Source organism: Tinamus guttatus, unplaced genomic scaffold (assembly GCF_059628265.1).
Source record: "Tinamus guttatus ecotype Peru unplaced genomic scaffold, ASM5962826v1 Tinamus_guttatus_pri_ptg000213l, whole genome shotgun sequence".
Taxonomy (NCBI): domain Eukaryota; kingdom Metazoa; phylum Chordata; class Aves; order Tinamiformes; family Tinamidae; genus Tinamus; species Tinamus guttatus.
Genome location: NW_028288747.1, coordinates 9485296 through 9510559, shown reverse-complemented (window position 1 = coordinate 9510559; position 25264 = coordinate 9485296). Strand labels below are relative to the sequence as shown.

The 25264-nt window shown below is 41.1% G+C and overlaps 1 protein-coding gene across 1 annotated transcript; it reads left to right on the top strand.

The window, feature by feature from the left end:
* Nucleotides 1-120: 120 nt before the first annotated feature.
* On the top strand, nt 121-14654 carry SPATA18 (spermatogenesis associated 18). The gene is made up of 13 exons (XM_088524816.1): nt 121-229; nt 2831-2936; nt 3045-3160; nt 4649-4767; nt 6700-6795; nt 9317-9451; nt 10164-10401; nt 11126-11284; nt 11819-11994; nt 12622-12745; nt 13067-13135; nt 13945-13990; nt 14429-14654. The coding sequence occupies exons 1-13, from the start codon at nt 143-145 to the stop codon at nt 14434-14436; spliced, it is 1479 nt and encodes a 492-aa protein (XP_088380942.1). The 5' UTR covers nt 121-142; the 3' UTR covers nt 14437-14654.
* The last annotated feature ends 10610 nt before the right edge of the window (nt 14655-25264 follow it).

Here is a 25264-nt window from a genome sequence, read left to right as displayed (position 1 = left end):
GAACGGCGGGCCCCGGCCGGCCGCACCAGCCTCCCCGCCCCGCGGACGGGACGGGACGGGTTGGCGCGGCGCGGCGCCGGGGGGAGCCTATGCAGCCCGCGCCAAGCCCGGCCGCCAGGCTGGGGCGAGCCGCCAGGGAGCCATGGCTGACGGCCTGCGGAGGCTGGTGAGCGCCGAGAGCGGCCGCGCGCTGCAGGACAAGCTGGAGAGCTGGTACCGCGACTACGAGGTGGGCCCCGCGCCGCCCCGCGCGCGCCGCCGAGCGGGGCCGCCGTTGCCATGGCGCCGCGCAGCGCCCTGGTTGCCGCGGTGACCGGCGGAGCAACGGCCGCCAACGGCTGCGGGGGCGGGGACGTAACGGCTGCCTCAGCTTTGGTTTCAGTTATTATTATTATTCTAGTTTCACGTACCTAGAAACCTTGGTCAGGCCGCCGCTTTTGGTGTTGAAAAGTAGCTATGAGCAAAGATATTAACACATACAGCGCCTTGCCCTAGCGCGGGGGGGTTAAAGGCAGGCTGGAGGGGAACACCGCAAGCAGCAGTCTGGGGTGGCCACTGGGCCATCCCATGGGTCCCGGTCCATTTGCCACTGTAGGGGAAGGGATAAAACCATGGAAGGGGTAAAACCTGCCCACGAGGGATAAAGCTGCGCATATGGCTGCGTGCCGGAGCACCGTCCTGCCCCGTGCAGAGCTGCAGAATGTGGGCACAGAGCAGCCACGCTCTGCTAGACAGCTCGGAGCAAGGGGGGACTCTCCTCCCCTCTCTCTGCTGCCGCTGGATTAATTATTTCTAGATCCTGAAAAATAATTTCCATCAATTTGCAGAAGCAATTACGTTTAAAATGACTTAGCAGGGCATTTAGTAACTGTGAAGAAAATGGTAGCAGAAAAAAGGAGAGTTTGGGAAAGGCAAACTGATGCTGAGCCCGGTGCCTGTGCCAGGGTGCGAGGCCTGTGCTCGTGCAGGCTCGTCGCGGGGAGACAGCACACACAGCCACCCAGGGACTGGTTCTCCCACTCTAAACAGCCTATGTGCAGATGTACAAGGTGTGATTAGGCTTCCTAATTGCTTTGTTTTCTGTCTTGTGTCTCTATAAATTACAGGACTCAGGACATACCATTTTTAGTTAGTCCAACCAATTTCATTAACAAAATTTTCAACCAGTCTTTGCTTGCTAGCTACTGGTTGTAGTAGGAACAAGTAGGAGACTTCTGCTTGGGAGTTCAAAAGCTCAGTTTTGGACATTTCCCCACACATTTTATCAATCCTTCTCCAAAAGAAATCTGCTGTAGGCAAGAAAAACTACTGCAAGGGAACACAGTTGCAGAAAACCTTCAGGAGGAGAGAAGTAGTTACAAGCAAAGAAATTCGGGTGTGGGAAAGGAAAAGATGGATATAACAGGATGCTTGGGGGATTGCAAGGTGATTGCAGTCTCGTGACTTTGTGAGGAGGAAAAGGTAACAGCTTGAGGAGATGGAACAGGGGAAGCACAGTGAAAGGGTAGTAGTAATGGGAAGAAAAGGAAATGATGACATTTGAGAATCTTATATGAAGTTTCTAAGTAGAAACTGGCTCTACAGGGTGCTACTTCCCTGTCCAGTACCTTGTAGTTTACCACCCTGCCAGTTTAGGTGTGTATCACTGCAGGTCACCCGTAGTTGTTTTGGCCGTGAGCCTGTAGCCAACTACCATGTGCTCTAGTAGATATGAAAAGACGCTGAGTAAAGATGCTGCTTTTTCAAGAGGGCAACAGAGGAGAAAGAGCAAATTTGAAAATTTTGCAAAGGGATGATGGACGTCTGGGGCTGATCAAGAATGATAGCTGAACTCCCCATAACACGGAGTAAGGACAGTCTTTGAGTTCTTTGGAAATGATCAGCTTTGATCTGCTACTGTAGAAAGGAGGACCTGACAGAAGGGAGCTCCACAGGGTGGTATATCAGTGTAATGTGCTGGAAAAATGCTCCTTCTGGTGGACCTTGGCAGGGTGAGACTGCATACGTGGAGGCCAGAGAAAAACGTGTTGCAGTTCTGAACATGGGGCATGGATCAGATTTTTTTTTAGCTGTTTTGATAGCTTGTAAAATTTACATGGAGTCATTGAAGCCTGAAGACCCAGATAGAGATCCATGTTGAAGATGATGTGCAGATTATGGGTAAATATTGAAGGGGCAGGTACAAAGTATATGTTTTCCTGGCAGATGCAGTAGCATCCTGGACAGATTTTAGTTCCATTAATTCTTTTTCGGAGTTATATTTGCTGAAAATTACGCAATTTTGCTGTTCTGCAGTTTCGTAGGCGTAATGCTGGGTCTTGCCTATTCTTCAATAGTATTTGTTTCACATGGTAACTCTTAAAAATAAGGTGAAATTGCACGGAGGCTTTATGTGCTAAGGTCAAAGCAAGATAGTACCCTTAAATGTTTTATTTCAGCTAATATGTAAAATGCTATTTTGTACTCTAATTTATGATTTCATCCAACAAGGTCTTTATTATTAAAATAAATGGTGTTAAAGACATCTTTAAAGACATCCTGCTTGTGATAATAGCCGCTTTATGAATGGGGAAAGGAGTAAGTCTTGTTTTCCATGACTTAAGGAGGTGATGCAGTTCTGATGTCTGATTTCTTTGTTAACATGAACCTTTTGAACATAAATATTCTAGGCACGGTAAAGGAGGCAGTAACAAGAAGTTTTGAACAGGTAATTAGAAGAAAGCCTTTTATGTTCTGATCATAACAGGAATCATTTTCTGTTTTATTGTTTACTGTTATTTCACAGTAAAAAAAAAGGCCAGGCAGATGTTTTATTACTTCTAATTTACAGATTAATTCCTGTGATCAGAATCTGAACCGATGCTGTGAAATAATAGAAATGAACTCTGTGATTCAAGGGCAGCTCTTCACAATCCTCAGTGAAACAGCTCGAGAAGGTAAATCACTGCTTTCTTGTTACTATCACATTTCACACCTGTTTTATTTTTAAACACTGGCTCTTGGTTTAGGTGTTCTCAAAATCCTTAACATATGTGTTTTCTTAGGAGGACATTATGCAGGTGTGGAAACAATAAAATCTCGTCTCCTGCCATGGCTGGGCACTTGTTTTTCCAGTGCGGCTTCAGGAAGATCTTATGAAACTAATCTCTCTCTCACTCAGGTATGCAGGAAGATGTATTTTAAAAGAATAAAATGCTATACATTTATACCTGCAGGAGAGGTTTATCACTTCCTGTTAGTAACTTCCCTTCCTGATTTTGCTTAACGGATTATGTTCCTGGTTGCTCATGGAGACAGCTATGCTATTTCTCCCTTTCAGTGTCCATTCCCATTTAAAGAGAAATAAAAGAGATACTGAAGTTGCATTAGACTTTTGAGTTTCTGCTGTTGTGCAAAACTGAATGACAGTATGGAGAAATTTGCTTTGTAAGAGAAGCTGTGTTCTTGGACAGTGTTCCTTACCTAACTAAAGAATTATACTGGTTACGGTCTTTGGTTGACAAAGATATCATGGAAGTATTGATGTCATACTTCTATTGATAAAAACCCAGCACTGTGTGAAAATACAGGTATAAACTGTAGGTGTATATCTAACCCCAGTCTTTTAAGTGTAAGCCTCTTTTTTGAAGAACAATATTTGCTTAGTATCTGAGCTTATGATAATGTCCAGGAGGAAAAAAAAATCTGCTCATGCCAATCATGATACCACCATATTCCTGATGTAAAGTTTGGAGTTAGTATGTTTTATTATTGTTTTCCTCTGTGCTATTTACTGGGAGAGTTAAAACAATAACAGTTTGGCAGGAAAGGCAGATCCACTGTGGCTCTGTGCTTGTGCTCTTTGAAAGAAAAAAAATGTTGATGCAGACTAAGGGAAAATGCTGATGATCGTGTGATCTGGCAGTGATGCTTCCCTGCTCTCTGACTTCTCATTTGTAAACTTCAAAATCGTTCACAATTACAGTAAAGATAAATGAAAAGTGATATCCCATAGGGCTCAGATTCTGTGTGCTGCAGGAGTTAGGTTGCTTGGTTTAAAGTTTCTGACCAAAAAAAAAAAAAAAAGTGTTATTAAATGACAATCTGTGCATCTGTCGTGGCTTTGCCATAGCGCGTGACATTCTGCATTTAAAGGAAGGCTCCCTGCGTAGCTACCCCTTTACTTGCAGTATCAGGCAAATCCCTGGCTTGCTCTAGGCAGAGCTGTATGTGCAGTAGTGTGCTGCCTTGAATCACAACAGCTCCTTGAGATAGTCTATTCACTCTTGTAGTTTTGCATGCATTTGCAATAGCTTTACTTCAACTGGGGCAGAGTCAGTGAGAAAACTTTATTTAAGAATAGCTATGTAACACATCTGTAATAACACTTTGTCATGCTGATGTGTGAACAGATGGTAAATACACGTGTGACAGACCTCCCATATTCTCTGTCATGAAGTGTAAGCAAGGTGAATACTTCTACACCTAATACAACTGAATCCCTTTGCTATTTTGTGTGCCTAGAAGGTATCGCTACTGTCTCTAGAAGGTACGGAATTGTTTTTGTTTCCAGCTACTTTAGAAATGTTCTTTACTGCATTGTTGAAGGATTCTGTGAGGTAGAACAGTCAAGCAGTGTGATTTTTTCTTTTTTTGTGTTTCGTTGTAGGATTCAATGGAGAAAGAGAGGCAGCTGAGAAAGTTTGCAAACAGTCAGGCTTTGGAACTGCAAGAGCTGCAGAAAGAACTGACTTCTACTCGTCTACAGCTCAGCCATGTGCAACAAGAGTAGGAGAATTAGCTGTGATATACTTTTTTTTCCCTTTTTAATAACAAGGAATTTTTCCTCCAATCTAAGTGCTAGGAAATATTTTCTTATATATATATATATATATGTGCATATATATATATACATATATTTCTGCTACAAAGTCAGAACTTCAGAATATGTCTAAGCTCTAGATTGTGTAAATTTTGAAATTGCTCACCTGTCTACCCAAGGCCAGCTGTGTCCTGAGTCAGGTACAAATGATACAATCACACCTGCATGCACAAGTTGATTCTGGAGCTTTTGCTTCTGGAAAGCTGTAGCTGTTGCTCTCCTGTTGCTACAGGAGAGCTGTAGAACATGTGAATATACCAAGCAAGGGGGTTTTGTACAGGGCCTGACCATCCATGGGAACTGCAGTTGATGGACTTGCATACTGGGCAGAGCTTGATAAAAATCAGTTGAGTAGCTCTGGACCAGCCTTTATTGAAGGAGCAAGAGCAGTATAATTAGTTATGGTATGTAATTGGTATGTTAGCATCTAAGGAGACCAACACCCACAGTGGCAACATGGCCATATATGACTAGAACTGAACAGTCTTCCTTTGTGGAACTTTGCAGTCCCAGAATGACTTATCAGCTTCAGAAACAAATCAGTGCAGTTAGCAAGAATTAGAAAGAATATTTAATCCTGTATCGTATTCTAAGTATCTTGTGCTTTCATATTAGTATCAATTATATCTCCTTCTGGATGAAGGCAGCTATTCTAATTTTTGGCTCTCAAAGAAGTCTCACAGTCAACTGCAGGATAAAGGTCAGTGCACTCCCTTGGAAAGGAGATAAAAGGACAAAAAATCCTGCAACCTCAATATACCTTAAGTGTGGAATTTGGCCAGGTGGAACAGAGAAGGATCTAACAGTTGAGAGCATTTGGAAGGAGAGACATTTGTTCTTTGTATTTCAAGTAATTTACCAGAACTAGGTTATTTAGAGCTTCCAGGCTGAAATTGATTTTACTAATAAGCAAAGAATGTTTTTTTTTTTGTTGTTTTGTTTTGTTTCAGTTGACTTTCCTAACTATGGTGAAGAGTCAGACAGATATGAAGGTTGCTTTAAGGGTCAGACATTTTGTCTTCTGCTCCTGTAAGGACTGAAAATTATTATTTGATGAGCTGGAGAAAGGTCGAATGTTGGATGGTCAAGGTAGAGAGTGCAAGGAAACTTAGCTGCTGTTAAAGATTGGAGTGAGCATGTTACAGGTTGCAGTAGAGGAAGAGTCAGTTTGTGGTTAACTCCTGTAAACAGTGGAAAATGAGCGATAAAGAGATTGAATCCCTTTGCTATTTTGTGTGCCTAGAAGGTATCACTAGTGTTTCTAGAAGGTACACAATTGTTTTTGTTTCCAGCTACTTCAGAAATGATGGTGTGGGCTCTTCTGGTATGGGCTGCATTTCTCTGTGCAGTTGGGCCAAAGCGGGCAGGGAGCTGGTCATGGGCTGCAAACACAGGATTCTGGACGGCAGAGAGCTGGAAGAGGTATTTCAAGTGTGAAAGCTTCAGGCCTAATCCTTTCAAGAGGAAGAAGTCTAGGGATGTGGTCATGCCGTTATTGACAGGCAAGTAAGCAGGTGTAAGAGAAAGAGAATTCATGTTCCAAGATGATACCCTGTTTATGGGCAGTGAAGCCAGTCTGACTGTCACAAATCGTTGAAACATATGGAGAAACTGGAACAGAGACTATTCTTTATGAAGAATAATGAATTCAGTAAAATAATTCTGTTACTGTTTTGTCAGATACGACTTTTGTAAACTATTTGTATGCTGATAGCCTGCACAAAACTCACCATGATTGTTTTCAAGGAACTAGTCTGCTGAAACAAGTCAGCTTATCATATTTAATTCTCTAGTGGCATCTGTACCTTTGCAATGAAGGTTATTAATTTTTCTTGCAGTCTGACTGAAACCCAGTTGGCTCTTGAAGACACAAAGGCAAAATCGGCCACTACTCTGTTGGCAGCAGAAGATGAAATTGTTCAACTAAAAGCTGCGTAAGAAAAAAATCTTATCTTGGAATATTTGTGGCAATAAGTCAACATGCAGCAGCTGTCTGTCATTTACCGAGTGGTTCTGTTTATTCATAAATGTCCTTTACTATACCAAAAACAAAAAAAATAAGGTGTAACCCTGAACATCCTTGTAGCTTTGTGTCTTTTTGGGTTACGGAGAGTTGTCATAGGTAGATTTGGGGTGAGAAGAACTCCTATTCTGGCTGAACCTCTAACATTTTTTTCCCTTTATGGTAGGGAGTTTTGAAATTAGTAATTTGAAAGCATTTGATTGCTGTAGATGAAGTTAAATATGAGAACCATATTTTGAATATAGCTGTTGCTTGTAATTTGTTATGAAGCTCTTAGAAGCAGCACATATTAAAAAGTTCAAGCACTCTAAGATGAGGTTCTTTATGAAGCTGTTTCTTTTATACTAGTTTTGTCAAATCTTTTTGCCTGTTCAGCCTGGAGAAGAGAAGAAGGAGATCTGAGAGGGGATCTAATCAGCGTCTAGAAGTACCTCAAGGGAGGCAGTGAGGAGGATGGTGCTGGCCTCTTTTCCCTGGTGGCCACCGACAGAACCAGAGGAAATGGCCACAAACTGAAGCACCAAAAGTTCCACAGGAACTTAAGGAAAAATTTTTTAACAGTGAGGGTGATAGAGCACTGGAACAGGCTGCCCAGAGAGGTTGTGGAGTCTCCTTCTCTGGAGATCTTCAAAACCCGCTTGGACGCAGTCCTGTGCCACGTGCTCTAGGTGACCCTGTGTGTGCAGGGGGGTTGGACTGGATGGCCTCTGGAGGTCCCTTCCAACCTTGGGCATTCTGTGATTCTGTGTGATTCTATCTGCAGAGGTGGTCATGACTAGTGGTAATACTGATGTCCCCGCAAGAAATGGTTTGTCCTATTAGTATATTATAATAGTAATACTATATATATTAATATATAACAACACTATATATATTAGTACTATTATCTGATTTTCCTAAGAACTTTATTTTGCCTGCTTATTCCTGTTAATGCTCTTTTGCAGCATCAACAATTTTTAAAAAATTACAGAAAAAAGATAAATATCTCTTGATTTCAGATTAGTATTTGATAATAAAGTGACTGAACAACAAAATATCTGAAAGTTAAAACCTGTGTAGGTTTAATTAGCATGGGAAGGGTTAGTGTTAATATTTACAAAAGTCAGCATTGGCAATCTGTAAATTTGCCTCTTTTAAAAGATTTTTTTTTCTCCTGCTATTTTATTTTTTTAGAAGGAAAATCTCACCTTTGTGAAGGTGAGACAACAATGAGATAAAAGTGCATCAAAATTCGCATTAAAACTTTTTGAAGGATCCCTATGTAATTGACAAAATGAAAGGAATACAGAAAAGAAATGATATTTTTTTACTTATCCTTTCTGTTGTATGGTTATTAATATCCTACACTGCCAGCCTTAGTGAATGTGTATTGTGTAGCATTTTTTTTCCTCCTTTCTCTGTGGTGCACAATGATTTCCTTCATTCGAGGTCTCTAGAAATCATCTTCTAAAATCTACTTTTCTTTCCAGATTATTCATTACATTAGCATACTCTTACCCTCTGCTTGTGTGCCAGAGGTTATTGCTGAAGGATGTCCTTGGGATTGTAAACCTGTCTGCTGCTTTTTGTACCTCGATGAGAAAGTCCGTCCTTCCCTTTGACGGATGTACTGGCCTTTTCCCCTGGGGTCCTCCCTGTCTTCCTGCTCCTCAGCCAGAACAGGGAGTTTGTCAGATTACAGGTGTTACAGTTGTCACTGGTTCAAATCCACACAAACCTCCCCAAGGTCTTTCAATAAAGAAAGGGAAGGACAGATTGAATATTTCCAAAATGAGAAGAAAACATCAGTATTTTGTTAGAAAGAAGAAAACAAAAGTAATACCTGTGTTAGAGAGAAAAGCTGAAAGGTTAGGGTACTTCCTGTATGTGCTAAGTGGGAGTAAAGGACAGAAGGTAAACTTGCTTCATTGGTTGTCTGCCAATATTTAAGAAGTATTTCTACTGAGAAGAACAGAAGAGTCGTAAGACTGTGTCATTACTTGAGTAACATCATTAATGATATCACCTGACTGACCAAAACACAGCATCAGAGAGAAGTTCCTGAGGATCTGAAATAAGAAAATAAATAAAACAGCTCAGCTTTTATTCTGCAGTTTTAGACTGTAGGTAATATTCAATATGATAATCCGATCTCTTGAAAGACTCGTATCACCTGAGCTAGTGCAAAACCACCAACAATTAACTAGTCGTCTGTCTTTTAAGACGAAGTTTAGTGTATCCAGCCTCCTGCCACAGTGCACTTTTACATTTTAAAGTGTAATTGAGAGTGTGTTTTGGAGTTTAACTCTTGATTTCCCTACATTTCAGCATTAAGGAACCTGACTTGCTCAATATTTCCTCTCTTCTTTTTTTTGGTGGTGAAGATTAACCTGATAGGTAGCTTGCATTGATAGAAAGGCATCTTGTGGCTGACTTTATTCCATGTGGTTAAGTCTCAAGGCTTCCCAGGACCAGGAGGAGACTGCGCTGAGGAATTTAGATCGTCTGCATGATTATGAGCAGCAGATTCAAATACTGAAGGATGAGGTTTCTATCTTGGATGCACAAAAATCTGTTCTGCAAAGCAGGTAGGGGTGTTAATCAGAGAAGTTGATGAAATCACTGGATCGGAGAAATAACTGAAGTTAGGCAGCCTGAATTCCCTTCTCAGTTGAAGCTGAAGTGTAAACAGAACTAAGCTTTTGCACTTTATTATCAAGGAACATAAACTCTTTAACAGGGTGCCCAAATGTGTTAATGTCACCATGTTATGATGAGTTATGATGAGTTTCTGTTATGATGAGTTTCTGGCAAAACAGCAAAGGGAACAGTTTTACAAAATACACAGAGAGCAGCAATACTGAATTGGCCAGTTTTTAGCTTTTAAGCTCCCTCTGAACACCGCACCATTACAGGGCAGAATTTGTTCTGCATTCTGATTTGTTTGACTTTACAGCTGTGCACTGGTACTGGAGAAGAAACAAAAAATCTTAATGGTTAAAAGTACATTTCACTGAAACAAAGTGCCTGGCTGCACACACACTTGGAATTATACTAATTTTATTCTTCAACACATAATCCATAGAACGTCCTTACATTCTTGCATACACACTTAGTATGAAGTACCTTCCTACTAAGCCAACCACTCTTGTGGCTGCAACTTTTCTTCTTTAATTATATTGGCTCAAAATCTCAGCTAACTGTGATGATAGTAATAAGGTCAGCACAAACCTCTGTGCAGCAGGCCAAGGCGCCTGAGGATGGGAAGTGACTTTATGCTTCTTCGCACGTGTCCCGTAGACTCGCGCGGAGCCGCTCTCCTTCGCCCAGGCGCAGCGAGAGCCGCTCGCCCAGCCCGCTGCCCCTGCGGAGCTGCTCCCCCGGCCGCGCCAGGCTCACCAACGCCTCGCGGCACGCCTACCTGGTGGCTCGCTTCGGGGACATCTACGCTCAGGAGCGCCTCGATGCAGAGACCCTGCTCAGGACGTACGTCAGCGACATGGAGATGGTGCAGAGGATAATATACATTGCTGCCGTGGTATGAAAATTAGACTCGGCTCGCAGTTTAATGCCATTTTCACATTTTTTTTCTGAAGCATGAGAGTCTTTAGTCCAAGTACTGTGTCAGTAGAACAGGGTCAGTAATCTACAGTACAGGTAGGGCACATAGGAAGATTTTGAATGCCACTGAAAGGCAGATTCTTGCTCTAGACAACACTGTTTAATTTTCAGGAATACTTTTTGGAAATATCATATTTTAGAAAGGTAAAAGGCTTTCCATATCAAGCTTCACACTTAACCGTAGATGTTTCCCAGTTTTCTTGGATATCTTGAAAATACCTAGATACCTCACAGTTACCCACAGAGTCAGCCTGAAAAAGTGTGATTTTTTTTTTTGTGCTTAATTTTCTTTTCTATAACATTGGTGTAATACATAACTGTGTCAGAGAGGCATGGCACTTAGTGCATGTACTCCCAAGCAGATAATTTCCTTGATATCTTTGAATGTGGTTCTGTTGCTTTTCTGCACATGAGATGGTATCTTACCGAAAAACAGAAGGTTAGGTGGGAAGCATTTTAGTTCTCTCTTCTGAAAATAAATCACACTTGGCTTAATCTGAGAAACCCTCTCTATCTTAAACTTAGTTCTACAGCAGCATGCCATCTTTCTTACAACTGGAACGTTGGGTTACATATCATCATTGATAGAAATCCAATCTCACAGTCTTCTGGACTTAATTAAATATTCTTTACAATTGCAGGAGTCTTTTCATGCAGCAAAGATGGCCTACAGGCATTTCAAAATGCGTGTGAGAAAAACTCTGTCTCTGGGTCACTCCGGGCCTGAGTCACTTGAAGACACTGTCCTGGATTATATAGTTCGCCATGAGGATCTGTATGATGTTCAAGCCAGTGTCAATGTAAGTCAAGGGTGCTGGGGGAGTGATGAATTCGGAGTGTGTAAACTAGAAATACACCATGAATTAAAGTGAGAAGTATCACATGGATTTTGTCCTGTGGCACTTTGTTTTTGAAAATATTTTTGCAGTAGGGCCGGATATCATTTGCTCGTGGCACTATTTGCTCATGACATTAATGCCTCTCTCTGCTAGGATAATGCTACTGGCACGATGCAGTTTGTATTTAAGCCTATAGTTAAGCAAATAAAATTATGCTAAATTGTATTATTTTTCTTAAACTCTGTACTCTACTAAAAAATTGCATTCCCCTCCTAAGAATTATGACAGTGACATTGCTGATGCCTTATTTCTAAACAAAACACCACGCTCTTTGAAGAGCCAATATTTTCTGAAATAGCCTAAATACAATGTTTCTGGGAGCCTTTTATAATAATGATTTTTAAATATAGAAAGCTGAGAGGCATCATTGGAAGGGATGTCAGTACTGAGTAAAAGAATGAGCTCAAATTTCTCACTTACTGTGTTTATTTTCAGGAAGTAATTCGTTCCATGAACATGAACCCAAAGATTTCCTTCCCACCAGAAACTGATTTCATTGTGATCAGCAGCTTGATTCGAGAGCTGTGCCGTGTGGCATTTTCAATGCAGACACTGATTCCTCCTCTTGATATTGCTTTTGGTATAGATGGAGAACTTTTCAATGAGACCAAGTAAGAACTCCTTTTCTATAATGTTTTATTATAAACATTAGTGATAGAAAAAAATCCACTAAGTTGCATATCCCACTTCTTTTCTAATTGCTGTAAAGGCTTAAGATTGATGCTAAACATTATTTTAGGGCAAATATTCCAGGTCTGTAATGAATTCGGTATGTCTTTAAGGTTTATGATAGTAATTGCCAGGATGTAGTCTGGTGTTAATAGCTTTATTTATTTATTTAAATCATCGAGGGAGCAATTTTCTGAATAAACCAGGCCCTTCTGCATATTTAATTTATCCTATAAGAGGTAAAATAACATCATTTTTCCTTTGCCTGCTTACTCTCTTTGCCTCCAGTGTTTCTAAAATGCCTTCATCTTTGTTGGTCCATTCTAGCCTGTCTGGTAGAAATTCAGTGTTTATGGAGATCTGGCAGTTGGTGCCTGATATCAGGATCCTCACAATACGTGTGCTTTGACCTCCTCAAAACTTACTGTAGTGGTATGGAAATATTGTCAAAAATATATAGGAGCTGTATCCTAATACTCCGCTTTTGCCAGCTTTGGTTACTTGAAGCATCATGTTTATCTTTGGGCACTTACCTGTGGCATGTGACATCATACTCTATCTTTGAACAGGTACCGTCGCAGCTTTGACTCCGACTTCACAGCTCCCTTGGTGGCCCATCATGTGTGGCCTGCTCTGCTCGAGAATGATACTGTAATCGTGAAGGGAGAGGCAGTTACAAAGAGAGGAGTTCTGGTATGTACTTCTGTTAAGGAACGCGTTAGGAGGAGTCATCAGATTTGAACTGCCTACTTAACAAAGTTAGTAAGATTCATTCTTGATTGCACCCTGTCTGGTTGGAGTTCTGTATACCAAATATCAGATTTTTGATCCCTATTTGGCATTTAGTTTTACTTCTGCAGTAGCGATGTATGATTGATGGCAACACAATTTTAGGCAGAAAATCAATTGTTTATGTCCTCAAGCCTTGTATCCAGCACAGCAAGGCTGCTTGCAGAATCTGTCTTTAATAAGTGGTGTCTCTCAAAAGAGGTTTACTGATCTCTTCTCTTGCAGTGGTCTAGCGGGAGCAGAAGTAGAAGCAGAAGCCGCAGCCGTAGCACGAGTCCTCTTCGATCTCGCTGTGTAAGCCCCAGCTGAAAGCTGGTAGTGTAAACAGCAGCTCGGATTTTACACTCAGAATGTAGGCAACCTTTTAAAAATGCTGAGTGCTACATGCAAGTATTGGGAATAGATGACTTTGTTTGGAATGTGCTGAGGCTGAGCTGACAGATGGCTGTTGTGTAATGGTCAGTGGAGAAGCTATATGATAACCAGATGATCTCAGAAGTTACAGAAATATCAATTAATTGTGGACCTCACAATACTTTCCCATTTGAAGTCCACTCTGTCTTTCTGCATAGCTTTTTACTCCCTCCAGCTTCAGTACTCTTTTTAAATAGCGAATGGAACCATCTGGGAGTGTTTTAGGCATCTTGCAGTGTGTATATATGGAATCAGTAATCTAAGTTTACTCTCCACTACCTCAGAGGAACAGGAGATCAGTGTGGGGCAGGCAGGAGAGGAAGAATTAAAGTGGTACAAATAAGATGATGTGAAACGTCAGCAGAGTTCTGCATGTAGCTGCATGATATTTTTAATTATCTAATCATCTCAGCAGAAAACATGTATCTTTGACTGTTTATCCATATTAGTAAATTGAAATAAATACCCTCAACTTAAAATGTGATTGTTATAGAAAATGTGCCATGCTTTGGGAAAGACTCACTTTTTTTGCATAGAGTGTAAAAGATGCGAAAAAAAAATGTTGAATTTGACTTTAACAATGGAGTTTCAGTGACGTAGTAACATGTTCAAACATTGATATGTCCCTGATGCCTTTCTTGGTGCAGTTGCTCAATGGAACTGAATTCCCATTTCTTTTTATCTTGCAGTTGTCTCGAAGCCGCAGTTCTTCACCATTAAGGAGTGGAAGCCCAAGTAAGTGGCCATGCTCAGTTCGTGGTGACTCATGGTTTCACATTAAGCCCTTGAGAGACTGAGCAAAGACGAAATAACGTGCTGCAGGTCTTTGCCTCTAACATGCTGGTCCAAGTTTTGTCTTTTAAAATGCGTGGCCTAACTTCTGACTTGGAAGGGAGTTTTCTCCCTACTCAAACCACTGCCACATGTTCTATCACTGGCCATGGCCAGTTCCGTAGCAAGGAAAACTTCCTCTGTTTGCCACAAGAGAGCCAGCTAGCTGCACGCTTCCTAGCTCCATGCTTCTCAAAATCCAGAGAGAAAGATAAAGCGATGGTGAGGGTGAAATTATGTTTTTTAAACAGTATGAGGGTGCACTCAGCTTGAAGCTAAGTCAATTTACAGAATCAGAAAAAGATAAATAGTTTTACTGAAATGTGTATTTTCTTCCAATAGGGCTTTAGGTTAACTGGATGTGTGTCTGTGATTCAGTACTTCCGGATCAGTCATCTTCAGTGGTGCCTTCTCTTCCATGAGTACCTCAGGTCTCACAATAATGTGAATGGCAGTTGTTTGTCGCTCCACATGGACGGTTATATGTTGTTTTTGCTTAGTGTGTTTTTATAATAATAGAAGGTTTATTTATAATTTTAAAAACTAATTCAACCGTTTTGATAGAAAACAAAAAGAATAAGGTGCACGTAATACAGGATGATACTGACTTGACAAAGGAACCCATGCTGTAATGTTGCAGGTGTAAATAGAGAGATTGCATCTTGAATTTGCTGCGATATCAAATGATGCAATTTGTCTTGATAGGATGTTTAATATAATGAAGATTGCAAGCATTACAGAGGCTGAGATTCACTATTACTTGAAAATAATTTCATTAAATGGTGCTTATTTACACTTCAAGGAAACAGCACTAATCTCAGGAAGTGTGAATCTCATGCAGAATCATTTTAAGTATCTTATGATAATCTGAGTTTTCTATCTACAATGGAGAAATTGCAGAGCAGTCACAAAGAACCATTATCTTATCAATTCTTAGGATGTAATTCATGTTTGTTTATGAAGATACACTGTCACATGTGTGCTTTAACAAAGCAGTAACAGTCCCTGTTAAATTCATTCTATTGAGAAATTAACATCACAAAAATTTGTAATTTGGAACTTAAAATATTTTGAAGGTGTGTCATTGATATTTGCAGGCTTGAAATATTTTAGCCTTACTTAAGGTTACGTAACTATTCAATATCACTTTTAATGGACTTCACACCAGACTAGTAGTTCTTGTGAATTCAGACACAGAAATCTGGTCCTTTATCACTTACTGTTGGTAATTACTACATTCTAAATAGAAAATTTGACGACCTGAAAATTTTTTCTTGTAACATTTTAAATATTTTTGTTCCACTTGTAAAAGCTGATTTCTGCATTCATCATATCAATATCAGCATTTCCGTTTCTGAGAACTGACACTATTTTCCTTTGCACCTCATCTGTAGGGCAAGCCTTAAGTACAAGCCACACAAGTGACTGCTTGGGGTTTTGTGCTTTCACATAAGAACACAAAATTTGTCATAACGGATCTGACCTTTAATTCATCGTCACCGTCTCATTCCAGTCAATACCTGATACTTCAAAGGAATGTGGAAATCTCCCCAAATTCTTCTCTGCAATTCTGCAATATAAAAAATCAGAGGGAGGAAAAATTCCTTTCTGTCTCCTGTTGCAAGCATCCTGTGTCCTGGTACATGACATTTCTTTTTTTTTATAGTAATGGTAATGAACAAATACATATTTTATTAGTTCTGAAATTATCATCTCAAAAAATTAAGCTAAATGAACAAGTTGTGTGATCCCATTCCAGGGATCCTGTGCTGATTTACACATCCATTCTCTTTCTCCTCTTGTGTGGTTTAAGACTTTGACACAAAGCTCTACAAATATCAGAATCAGGCTTCAGTCAGACTTTTGTATTAGTCTCCATGAACCACTGAAAAACTGAGCAACTAATTCTGCAGGTGTGTTTTCACTGGGGTTAAGTCTGTTAGTCACCTGAGCAAATGAGGTCCTGTACATGGAGGGGCAGCCACAGGACTGCTGCAAATGGACACAGGAGTATGTGGTACACTTTCTTGTTGACTAAGAAATCACAAAAGAAAATGCAAAGCAGTCTGTTTTTTGAGAACCTCCGTGGGCTCTCACAGCTATGGGTCTGTGCTTATGATAAACCTGTGCATTTGTGCCTGATCTCACCACTGGAGCTCCGCAGTTTTGGAGAAACTGAGCACCTGCAGCTTGTGCTGCAGCCAAGGGTATTTAGCTGTCTTGAGTATGGGTTTGAGCAGCAAAATTAAGAATTTATTTCTCAGAATTTCACAATTATCAAGGACTGAAGAGATGTAATTTTTATTTATAAAATTAAGTATTTGCTGTTTGATTTCTGCATGTAATTATCATGACCTGTTTGTTTTTTAAAATTATTTAGAGGTGGGGTCAGTTTCCACTGACCACTATAAGCAAACTAAAGCTAGATCAAGAAAACATGTCATTCTTGGAACGCATGGGTCTCAGGGGAGGTCTAGACTCATACACCCATAAAGCCACTATGAACTGGCACTCTGGAGGTTCTAAAAATACAGTACAAGATGGATTCACAGTGCTTGGGGAACCACCTCACGTTGGTCTGCAGCAGGCAGCAGGTTATCTAGGCTTAAAGCAAAAGAGGAAGCTAATGACCTGAGAGCGACTTGGTTTTGTGGTGAGAGACTAGCAGAATTTCTTGCATAGTGTTTCAGAGCTGACCATTTCCAGCAAAATAAGAAGGCAGTCCTCAGCATGGTAACCATCCATTCAGTAAACAATTCTCACTCTTTACTCAGTTGTACTCTACAGCCAGTATTCTTTTTATAGGAATATACTGTTTTGTACCAGTTACTTGTACAGCTTATTTATAGCCGGTTAAATCCATAAGCCAGACAAGATTGCTTCTGATGTCAAGTCAGACATTAATAGCTACTGTGCTTCTTTTTATATACATGACACTACTGCAGAGTGTACAAACTAATAAAGATCAGTCCATATAGATGTATGGAATTTACTGTCAAGTGCAAAAAACCTTTATAAAATGGGATTCCTGTAATTGGTTCTGTGAATGAAGCATGAATGTGAACTTGATTATTTGATATTTTAATAAGACTTTAAAATGTTGAGTGTGATCAATTGTTTTTACCCCCTCACCCTAAATTGCAAGTCTGTGTAATGCAGAGCTTTTAAATATAGTAAAGTAGAGTCAGTACAATACAGCAAACTAGAATCAAGACTGTAAGGGTGGACTCTTATAAGTGACCAAACCAAAAACCTGTGGGGTTTATATTACAAGAAAATTGTAGGACAGTATTATCATCAAAGTGACAATGCTAAGGAAAAGAAGGTTATGGGCAGAGCTAGTTTCAAGTCTCTGGAGATGGATTTATGGATGTGAGACTGCACATGCTGTAGAAATCCCTACCACCATTGGGTCAAGGTGTTCATGCAGCACAGCACACGTGTTTGCAAGGGCTTTTTTGCTTCCCGAAGAAGACTGCTACCTTAGATGATCCCAAAATGCTGATAGGAAGGAGAAAGGTGGGCGAAGGAGGCTAATGGAGCCCTCTCGATCTGGATGCCCATGAATTGTGGTGTAGATTTAGTCTTGAAGGAGGCTCTGGAGACAAACACATTTGTGGTAAACTAATGCAAAAATACTCTGCAGCTTAGAGAAAGCCACTGGGAAAAAGTTATCAAAATGCTCCCTGGAAGCTTATATCCGTACATTCCCTGGGATCTGTGCCTTTGAAGTTTGTTTTTATACTGCATGTATGTACTACAAAAGTTTGTTAGTCTGTAAAAGTGCCATCAGAATTAAATAGTGTTCTTCAGCTTTATGTAACTTTGTCAGCTATTTTTGATTAATGACACAATTTTCTTACTGCAGCTTTAAACAGTCTGACTTAGCACTGAAGAGTGAAAAGTGTTTGCTATGGCTTGCAGCTATATGAGCATGTAGTGTTTGGTTTTGAACTTGCACTATACAAATGAGTTATACTAAATAAAAGTGTGTATATTTAATTTAATGGCTGAAAAGTTGGAAACGTTTATTCTGGTAGTGTGAAACACATGCAGACATGTCAGGATCTTACTGGTAGACGTGTGGTGTTTATGTAGAAGGTGTTACCACTGAGTCAGTAAGGAGAGCGCAAACTTCATGTCATTTTGCTTCTAGAAGGCAAAGGTATGAACACAAGCAGAATTCATAAACCAAAAGTGAGTGGAGTTTTTAAAATTTTTAAATGGCTTTCAGAATGCAACATTCGTGCCTTACAGAAGCAGGTAACGGAGCTCTTGAAACGTTAGCTGCTTTAAAGCAAAAATGTCAGCATGAACATGCTGTTTAACACTGGTAGTATCACTTCCTATGAAACTGTTTTTCTTAAATGGCTTCAGCCTGAGTAAGTTCTTTGTTTTAAAGGAAGCAATGTATAAACAGATAATTTAAAGCTAATTCTGTCTTTTCACAATAGCCAGCATTCTGCCCGTTACATTATAGGAATATGATCTGTCACATACAGCAGATAAAACACTTATGTTTATAAATTGCCTTCAGGACCTTCGGTGAAAACCCGTGCGACAAGTGCACACACGGAAGAGCCTGGGCAAGACAAACAGTTTTTATGCGTGGGCATCAACCATTTTATCTCACGATGGTTCATATAATTTGCATCTTGTGACTGACGGTCTCACTTTAGTTAATAAAAATACTTGGAGCTTAAAAGAAGTTACAAAATCTTTTCTAGTTATATGGTATCTGTCTTTGGGAAATAGGGTAAAGTATAATTCTCAATTAAAAAAATCAGCAAAGTGTTGCACTTTTGGAAAGTAATAAGCTTTGCTATGGAAAATGGCTTAGTACCAAACCAGTTTTTAGAAATATTACAGTTATACAGTTTTCACAGTTGAGTGAAATGTTTTATCACAGTCAGTTGTAGCACAAATGTAAAATTTGAAAGTGAAGGGCTATTTAATCAAATTTCTCTCTGCTTTTTAGGGCTGGGCTTTATGACTATTCTCAAGGCGACTTATTCATATCATAAGACTGCATTAAGGAATACTGTGTAGACAGACTTCTTTTCCCCAAAGCTTTCTACATATCCAAAGCTTCTTACATGCTTTTACTTGGTTTTATGTGTCAGTCAGAAAATGAGTATTTTATTCTTAGAAGCACTTTACACAGTGTAAACAGGTGAATCATTAGTATTCATGGTGGGAGGCAAGTAGCTTAGGTGGGGGAATGTGAAGTATTAGCTGGTTCAGTGCAAAGTTGTCCCCAAGGACATGATCATTGCCTTCAGCTTTATCCTCCACGTCACTCCTTTGCTCAGAAAATGAACCTTAATTGCTTATCCTTACAGCTGGAATTTGGGCAGAAATCTACCTGACTAAACCCAGATGTGGATAGAGCTGTATCAGTCCTTTGTTATATAAATACAACTGTATTTTCATTTCCAGCGAGTGTGCAGTATATTGCTTGACTTGAAGCATTTGTGGTTTAAATGAGGTACTGGCTTCCAAGTATTTCGGTTATTACTTTGAATACATATGAAAATTTGAATTTAATTACTTTCGGGTGATTAATGCCATTTAGTGCCACATGTTTTTCTCACCCAGACTGTAATTTCAGGGATCACTGACTGCAGTCTAAATACCCTGTCCTTTTCAATTAGTCTAAATAAACATCAAGAAGTCCTGGAGCGGTCTTTACCTAGTATTCAAAACTGTGTGGAAAATGGGTCATTTTGTTAGAAAATTAATAAAATACTAAGCTACCTTTGTATCATACACTAACAGCACCTGACCTATGTTGAATTCCACTTTGTAAGATAGGAGTGCATTTAGATTAAAACAAATTAAACCAGATCTCAATTACTGTTACTGCAAATGAACATTGTGTGCTAAAGTTCAAGGTGGCTTACTTTCTGTGTGAGCTTGTGGTCTTTTTAAAAATATTTTCTTTTGGTACAAATGTAAAGAGGCTGGCGCAGTTTAGCAAGGGTTGTGATGGATTGTCTGTCACAGGAATTTCAAACTTATTTCATGTGTAACAATCCAAGAAAACGCTGGGGCCTCAGCAAGGAAGTCACCCTATGGCTGTGACATTTTCTTCTCATATTGTAACACTGGGACATATGCAAGAGCATGCGAATGATAAATTTCATTTCCTCCTGACACTTAGCTCCACTGCTGATGCTGAACCACCAAAAGCTCGGAAATACCAGACAGCGTGGCGAGTCTCACTGCACCAGTGTGCTGGTGGGAGGAGGAGCCTCGCACAAAAGGCAGGACCATGAAGTGGGCGCCTGGTTTCTCTTCAACACCTCTGGGTAGAGGGAACTTGATCCAGGTTCATCAGTTCCCTTCCTAGCCAAGGAGCCATATGCAGGTAGCTGGCTGGAAAAAAAGACCTCGTTCCTGGCACACTGCTTTCAAGGCTGGTTCCATGGAGAATCATGAAAGAAACATGAATCCCAGGGGTTTTCCCTCTGCACAGCAGCTGGCATTTTAAATGGAGAAAGGGGTTTCCAAACTCTCCAGTATATGAGGTGCTATTTGTGTTTTCTTCACTCTGCAGAAAATGAAGAAAAAGGGCGTTTTTTCAAAAACGTTTTCAAAACCAGCCCCCAGCACCCGGCGGGTGCTAGTGGGCATTTTAGGTGAGCGTTCGTGTGCTAACTTGGGGGAGGGAGCTTCAAAAATTCCCGTTCCCTGAGGAGAGGCGTGAGGGAGGCCGGGCCGCAGGGCGCCCCGCGAGGTGGCGCCCTCGCCCCGCGCACAGAGCTCCGGGCTTCCCGCGCTGCCCTCCCGCGCCGGCCTGAGGGGCTGCTGCCAAAAGAGGCTGGCGAATAAATGTACAAATGTCTGGAACTGGAGAAACGCCAAGAGAGGTCAAGGAATTGCCTCGCTGTTTGGTCTTTTGAAGATGAACATTCTGCAAAGTTTTCACATTCTGAAAAGAACGCGAAAAATCCTGCCTCAGGACTGACGGAATGAGCATCGCTATCGTTCAGAAAGGCTGCTTTGGGTTTAGGGTTTTGGGGGGTCAACTTTTTAAAAATGTGGCTCTTGAAAGAAAATGGTATTTACATGGTAGCTATAATATTATGACTGATCTTTTCAAAATATTCTTGCCTGAAAAAAAAGAACCTTGCTGAAAAATGAAGTACTTGGTGCAGTTATCCTTTTTTATTTTTATTTTTTCCCCAGTTCTAGCTCAAGAAGATATCAGCTTGCAAAACCGGTATATTTAGAGAGATTGTTGCTGGAAAGTTTACCTATTTTTCCATTCCATTTCCATCTTTCATTCCATGAAAGAGGTATTTTCCTAACAAATTCTGCAAAGTCATTGAATTAGAAACATACTCCCTGCCATTAGCTGCACCTTTGGTTGATTTTCTGATAAACAACAGGGTCAATCGCATCAGCTCAACTATCAGTGAAAAACTGGAAAGAACAATGCTATTATTGAGCTGCTGCAGCAATTATTTTAAATAATGATACTCATAATCTTACCAGTTTTTTTTTTAGTTTGTTTTGTGCCATCCTCTGACTCTTATTGCAATGTTGTTCCAGAATTTCACTCCTTAATGCTTGAAAATTTTCTTCTGATTTCCAGCCTAAATTTATCATCTTCCAACATATACCTTTCTGTGCTTTCACCAATATGACTCTTTATCTGCAGAAATCCTTCTTTAATAGTTACCCTACTGATGTATTTCTGGTATTTCTGGAGAGCAATCATCTTTTTTTTTTTTTTTTCCTAGCCTAAAGAAGCCAAATCTTTCCATCCCTTCTGAAGCGAGAAGTTCTTAATTCGTTTGATTATCCCGCTTGGCCTGCCCTGCGTATATTTGTCTTTAACCCATCTTTCTTGGGCACAGATGACCAGAAGCAGCACACAGCATTCGGGGCAGGTCTAATGAGAGCTTAGTACTGTGGCTTTCTCAATGTAGTTGTACAACCGCAGCATCTCTGCAGGACGTGTCCGTTTTAGGATCACGCTGCTCAAGGACAACACTAATCTTTCCACCACATATTAGTGGCTCAGTATCCATGGCCAATGTTTAAGCTTTATTATACTTTAGTTGGTGTTAGATTGGTGGATAACTAAAATAAACCACCTCCAAATGCAGAACATGCATTCGCACACATAACGCGTGATGCCCAGGGAGGCCCTATCGCGTGGTGTTTTGCCCTTGTATTACTAACAACCGCCACAAAGCGCTGCCTTGCATCAAGAGGACTGAATAGAGTTTAACAACCTTAGAGGGCTTCAGCAGCCATAAAAGGTAACTGCCTGCTGCTTGATGTTGCAAAGGAAAATATTTTATTTAGCACAAATTACATCCACTTTTCCAGAAAAAGAAATAAATGCTAAGACTGTCAACTACAAACTTGCTGAAATTCGATGCGCAGAAAGTATATGTATGTCAGTGTTAACAGAATAAAATACTAGAAATTCCACATGAAAATAATGTAATTTATGTATCCAGTTGCTTTACAGCAAGAGCTAAAAATCAAATAGAAATATTTTAAAATAAATCTTACTCCTGAACTCCAGACTGACTCACGGCAGGCTCTCTTTTCTAGCCAGCAGTGTTTCCATGATTTGAATGCTTTTTCTCCGTTGTTTTTCTTGAATTCACCAAGGCACATCACAGCCAGCTCCGCAGTGCGCGTACATTACTTTGATGCCACAAGCAAAATACCTTGTGAAAGTATTTTCTGTGGTGTTCACAGATCTGTGCTGTTCCCCAGGCCACCCAGAGCTCTCAGGACTATTTGGATGGGCTTTTGCCCTGGGTAGGGGTGCTTTGGCACTACAAGTCCACATATAAACTATGCAACCAATAATAGCCAAGCAGGCAATGTGCAGGGGCTGTGTCATCACTGATAAATCCTCTTAATTTATGTCTCCAGGCACCCATAGGAGCCCATTTTTGTCCTCACTCTTCTCCCTCCGCGTTTCCTCAACTTACTGTACAACCTATTGCCTTTTGCAGACTAGAATCTTGTAGACAGGGACTGTTTTGTGCTTCTGCTCGTACAGCAGGAGCAACGGCCTGACCGTTACCACGAGTCAGTGCAATGTGCCAGTGTTCTGGGCACGCTGCATTGCCATCCTCGTGCAGCTACGCAGCATCAGGCAGTATCTGTGCCAAGCACTGCGCTGTTTGAACAGTTCCATTATCTTCCATAAATAACTATAACTCGAGTAGCTGCGTGAGTGTTTGCAGGCACGTATTCGTATGAGCAATAAACGCAGGGAGGGAGGATTAGAGGGAATATGATCAACAGACAGATTGCCTTTACCCAGAAAGCTTCCCTAAATCACCCATGAAGCAAAAATGGGCCTGTAAGCATTCCTGCAGATAATCATATACTTTTCTGTTATTTTCTGAATAGGCTTAAAGGTAGCCTCCTTTTATCTCACTGAAGCAGAGTGCATTTAGTGAATAAAGCTGTTGAGGAGATATGGCTGAGCCAAGGACAGGAGATTTTCACAAGACAAGTTTCCCCGCCTCACTGCTGTCTAGTAGACTTTTCAGAACCTGAATAAATGGGCTCTTCTTACGAGCCTTTTTTTTTTTTTTTTTTAAACTGGCCTTGAAATAATATGAAATAAATGAAGACTTCAATGAATGGTGAAAGTTTCCTGAGAGAAATTGCTTTTGGCAACTGTTCCTTCTAATTAAGATGAAAGTCTGAAAAGCCTCAGTCTTTGGGAACAATTAATAAAATGGCAGCACTAGATAAGATACAGATAATTCTTTGTGCTTATTAACTGCTTCCTAAAATCAGCAAATGTGTGTTCAGCCAAAAGAAGCCAGACCCTGGGAGGATATGAAGTTTCTGATTAAAACTGGGACAGCACCTGTCACTTGCCCTACTGAAAGGCCGGTTCTTCACCCCCACCTTGCTAGCAATATGCTTGTAATAATTAATAGGAAGTTAAGAATTCCAAAACTGTGAAAATAAGATCATTGTTTGGAAAAACAAATGTCCCTTGGAGATAGCAGCGCATGAAGGAAGTGCTGGGGGTGATGCACAGCTGGGAAGACACCAGCCTACGTTTTGTGCGCTCACGTGTGAGCTCCTTTTGGCCTGTTTTCAGCCCCTGCTTCTTGGGTTTTTCAGGGACTTAATATCAAAAGAAAAAGCTGTAAAGCCGGGAGCAGGGGGAGCAGGCCGCACTGGCGATGCGGAGCTTGGCTGGCAGCCTCCTCCATCCCACAGGCTCCCAGGAGAGCTGGCGGCTCCTGTGGCACCAAGGGAGGCCCATGAGCTGATGCAGAGAGCTGAGGACACACACGGGGACTTCCCCTGGGGACTTCAGAAGTGTCGCATGGCCACCGTGCTGTTCCTCTGCTGCCAGGGGGATTTGGTCCAGCAGTGCTGAACGGGGGCCCTGGCCAGGTCTCTTCTCCCCTTGGTCCGTGGGCAGGAGCGAGGAGCCCCGCGGCCTCCCTCTGGCTAGGCTCCTTCCAGACCCACTCCTTTTCCAGCCTCCCCTGCCCCCCAAGAAAAAAAATCTTAATCAAATATATAAACACTGGCAGCTTTCAGGTTTGTGTTTCTTTCTGAACCTAATTTAAATGAACAGCAGACATTTTATGGGTTTTTCCAAGTGAACCTACAGGGGCTTATTTGCTAGAGTCTGACTTTCTGACAGCTCTCCACAATCCTAATCAAAACCAGACTTGCTCTCATATGAAGCAGACTAATATATATTCATGCAGCTACAAAGAACCAGGCTAAATGTAGTAAGTCATAAACCACCACCATGGCAGCAACCCTTCAACCACGTGCATTTACCATGCTCGGCATTGAAACAACGGGTGCATTTGTTTTGTTCACGTTGTTGGAGGCGAGTGGTGGTGAGGAGCAAGTGAAGAGGCCTCGTGTTTAGAGATGCCCCGCGTGTCCTGTGGTGTTTCTGGTTACAACAGTGAAGACCCCTCTTGTCTCCCCGGCCCACAGGTGGGAACACCGTGTTAATGTCTCCTCAGGGTGGGCCCCTCTGTGGGTCCTGCTTCCTCAGGAGAAGCTGCTGAGATGAGGCACACCTGGAGAGACATGGCCTCCTGCAAAGGGAGAGGAGAGGCTCCAGGACCTGCTGGACTGAAGGGTGATTTGTCCTTATCATCCTCGCAGTTTGCTGCTCTTCAGTATATAGGCCATGTTACTGAGGTG